General features: G+C 40.4%; 1 protein-coding gene across 1 annotated transcript; it reads right to left on the minus strand.

The window, feature by feature from the left end:
- Positions 1-137: 137 nt before the first annotated feature.
- Positions 138-3,269, minus strand: LOC111430974 (guard cell S-type anion channel SLAC1-like). The gene is made up of 4 exons (XM_023067448.1): positions 2,718-3,269; positions 2,174-2,635; positions 1,703-2,046; positions 138-594 (listed from the first exon to the last, which is right to left on the minus strand). Exons 1-4 carry the CDS (start codon positions 3,267-3,269, stop codon positions 252-254), a joined length of 1,701 nt encoding a protein of 566 aa, XP_022923216.1. The 3' UTR covers positions 138-251.
- Between the last annotated feature and the right edge of the window lie 228 nt (positions 3,270-3,497).

Consider the following 3,497-nt stretch of genomic DNA (forward strand, 5'->3'; position numbering starts at 1 on the left):
AGCTTCTTTGTATCCCCGACGTATATGTATTGGTCGCTACTCGAAAAAATATACATACAAAGCTTCATCTACACAGTTACATCCTCGTGTTTGAATTGTTAAACCGTCAATATTAGCCAGTAAAATTTTGAAATGGAAGAAGAATTTCATTATTGTACTCATTTCTTCTATATTGTGAACACTGCTATGAATCAAGTCTCAATGAGACTGTTTAGTTTATAATTTGGTATAGACTACAACTAAAAGTAGTCTCAAAACGCTTCATTTGGTGCATCAAAATCATCCTTGGTGTGCTTGGTAAGAGCTTGCTTTGTCCAGCGTTTGAGGTCATAGGCTTTTTTGAATGGTTTCCTGTCCTTGATAAGTCTTTTCTTTGTGATAGCAATGGCCAGGTCATTGGGGAACAAAGTCTTCCAAACAAAAGCATGAAGGAGAGTGGAGACAAAGAGAAGAGACACCATAGTCGAGGACATGAAAGAAAGGGTGAGTGCCAGACCTTTACTTACAATTGTAGGGACATGCTCTGCATACTTTATGGTTGCCACAGAAGCTGTTGTCATTGGAAATGTGTAAGACCACCAAGCTAATGAAAACCTGCAAAAATTCACATGTTTCAGGTATCATAATAATTATTGTTGTCATTCATCTCCCTGTTCAAATTTTCAATCACTGATGTTGTTGTGATCCTAGGCAGTTTCTTGGGTTTGATGCATGCTGGTTTCTTAATAGGGGAAAAATACAAAAAGTTGATTCTATGAATATGCCATTTTCATTTCTCGGTATTAGTCTAATTTTTAAACTTTAATTTCATGTCTAGCACGTTTTGATTTTGTATTTAATAAGTGTACAATACGAATGAATTTGTGCCTCATAGATTCATTGACTTTTTGTTTCGTATCTAATAAATTTTGAATCGTAATAAATGTAAAATGATTTATTAGTTATAAAATTAAAAAAATGGATTTGTTAGATGTTCTAAAATTTACAAACTAGTTGATGCCAAGATGGACTCATGAACGTCTAGAGATTAAAATTTTTAATTGGTGTGGATTCTATAAATGTTTCTTTTTATCATAGAGAAATATTTGTAGTGAAATTATTCAATGTGTCGTATTGTCAGATCCAACATCGGTTGGGAAGGAGAATGAAACACTCTTTATAAGGGTGTAGAAACTTTTTCCTAGCAGACGCGTTTTAAAAACTTTGAGAGGAAGCCCGAAAGGGAAAACTCAGAGAGGACAATATTTGTTAGCGGTGGGCTTTAGCCTTACAAATTGTATCAGAGCCAGACACCGGATGATGTATCAGGGAGGAGGTTGTTCCCCAAAGGGGGTAGACACTAGGCAGTGTGTCAATAAGGATGTTGGGCCCCGAAATGGGTGAATTTGGTAGGGGTCTCACATCGATTGAAGAAAGGAATGAGTGCCAACGAGGACACTAGGCCCTAAAAGGGGTGGATTATGAGATCTTACATCAGGGAGTAGAACGAAACACCCTTTATAAGGGTGTGGAAACCTTTCCCTAGCAGACACGTTTTAAAAACTTTGAGAGAAAACTCGAAAGGGAAAGCCCAGGGAGAACAATATCTGCTAGCGATGGACTTGGGCTTGGGCCATTACACATATCAATGAAGAACGACTGTGGATTCAATTAAAGTGAAAATAACAATCATTTTGAAGGGGGAAAGAAGAACATGACTGACCTGAATCCAGTGAAGAAGGTGATCCTTACAACAAGGGAAATGTAGAGAAACAAAGCAATGAAGAAGCAAGTTCTTGACAAGCCATCGAATTCGCCATAAATGGTCTGCCAAGCGATGCTGGCCGCAGAAGGGGCAGCTATGAACATGGAGTACACAGGGTGCAGCTCCTTCGGCAGCGCCTCACTCGTCGGCAGCCTCTGATACAGTGTCACAAACACCACTAGATAGTGTGCAAACCCCACTGACCATAAGAACTTTGCTGCCTCCAACCACCCACATTTCGCCGCCAGTATCGCTCCGACGAAGTTCCCGACCACCGACAAATGTGTCGATGGATTCACTACCTGAAATATGAATAAAAGATTAAATATATCTTCGACTAGAAAGGTTCTTTTCCTGATCTAAATCGGGACTTAGATATACATAATCAATAAACTTAAGAATTTCGAATTTAGTGATAGTTTAACACACCTTACATAGACGCCGCTTTCCCCCAGACAACCATTGCCCGTAAATCTTGAGCTCGAGCAAAAAGTAGGGACCCATGAAGGCACACCAAACAGCCGGGTGGAGTGGCTCCGACACGAACCGCGGCGGGGCACCGATGGCAAGGAACATAAAGACAACCCAAGGAGCAAAGAAGAAATTAACACGAATAGGGTGGAAGTACTCTCTCTTAACAGCTTCAAAGTAGAAGATGCACTTGAGAATGTAAGCCACAAATACAGAACAAACAGCAGCTGTGGCTAAGAGCCAAATGGCGATGTTGATAAATGGGGAAACATGAAGGAACTTTGTGGCAGGGCTGGTCGCCAGCGCCCGCCATAGCACGGCCTGGCTGCTGAGCCCGAGACAGATCCCGAAGCATCCAATCGGAAATCGGAGAAGAAATGGCCATTTCTCGTCTTTCGGGAGAAGAATGTCTTCATAATCCTACACGAAAAATGACATTACAAACGTTCAAACATTAAATTTTGTACGTAAACGAATGATTATGATTATGATTATACGATACCTTGACTTGATCAAGTTCAGGTCCTCTAAGAGCAGCATAGTATCTTCCAACAGGAACACTTTTATTCAAAGATTCATCCATTCCTTCAGAGCTTCCATAAGTTCTTTGAGACTCCATTTGATTATCTCTATGATCTTTCCTCAATGGCAATAGAGAATTTTGTTTACTTAGAGTTGACTTCGTTCTAAAAATACTAAAATCCGCTTTCTTCCCTTCAATATTATTATAATCAAACCCTCCGAAACTTCTTCCGCTCCTCGGAAGAGCCATTCGATCGATACCCTTCCCTTTAGAATTTTGATTCAAACCTGTTTCCAACGACATTTGTCGACCGAAACTCCGTGTGGGTGGTGGTGGTAGCGATGGTCGTAATCGATTGTTCTGTTTCTTATGTCGCTTCTCGATGGTATCGGCCAATGTAGATGTCGCTTTTGGCCGAACATGTTCTTCTTTTTCTTCGTTCTCCTCCTCCTCCTCACAAACTACTTCGTTGACGCCAACCAAATTAGGGTTTGCATGAAACATGGAAGGCGGGGTTTGTTTTGTGTCCATTTTCTCTGTTGGTTGGTTTCTTGAGGCTATTGAAGATCATATTATATTGTTCTTTATGTTGGTTTGAATGTTCATGAGGTTCTTCTTATTGCTCACGAGAGTTTGGTAAAAGTAGGGTTTGCTTTTAGGTGGAGGATTGATATCTTAAATCAAATTGAGACCAATACTTTGGTGAAGGCTTGCAAGGGATATCTCGTGAGACGACGCTCATTGATTCCTAGGAAAGGT

This window comes from Cucurbita moschata, unplaced genomic scaffold (assembly GCF_002738365.1).
Source record: "Cucurbita moschata cultivar Rifu unplaced genomic scaffold, Cmos_1.0 Cmo_Scf00035, whole genome shotgun sequence".
Classification (NCBI taxonomy): domain Eukaryota; kingdom Viridiplantae; phylum Streptophyta; class Magnoliopsida; order Cucurbitales; family Cucurbitaceae; genus Cucurbita; species Cucurbita moschata.

Excerpts from the sequence above, each read along its gene's own strand:
- LOC111430974 (XM_023067448.1), bottom strand. The coding sequence starts at position 3,269 with ATGGACACAAAACAAACCCCGCCTTCCATGTTTCATGCAAACCCTAAT. Across the intron at positions 2,047-2,173 it reads GAAAGCGGCGTCTATGTAAG|GTAGTGAATCCATCGACACA; the intron begins GTGTGTTAAACT and ends TTCATATTTCAG. Across the intron at positions 595-1,702 it reads ACCTTCTTCACTGGATTCAG|GTTTTCATTAGCTTGGTGGT; the intron begins GTCAGTCATGTT and ends GAATTTTTGCAG.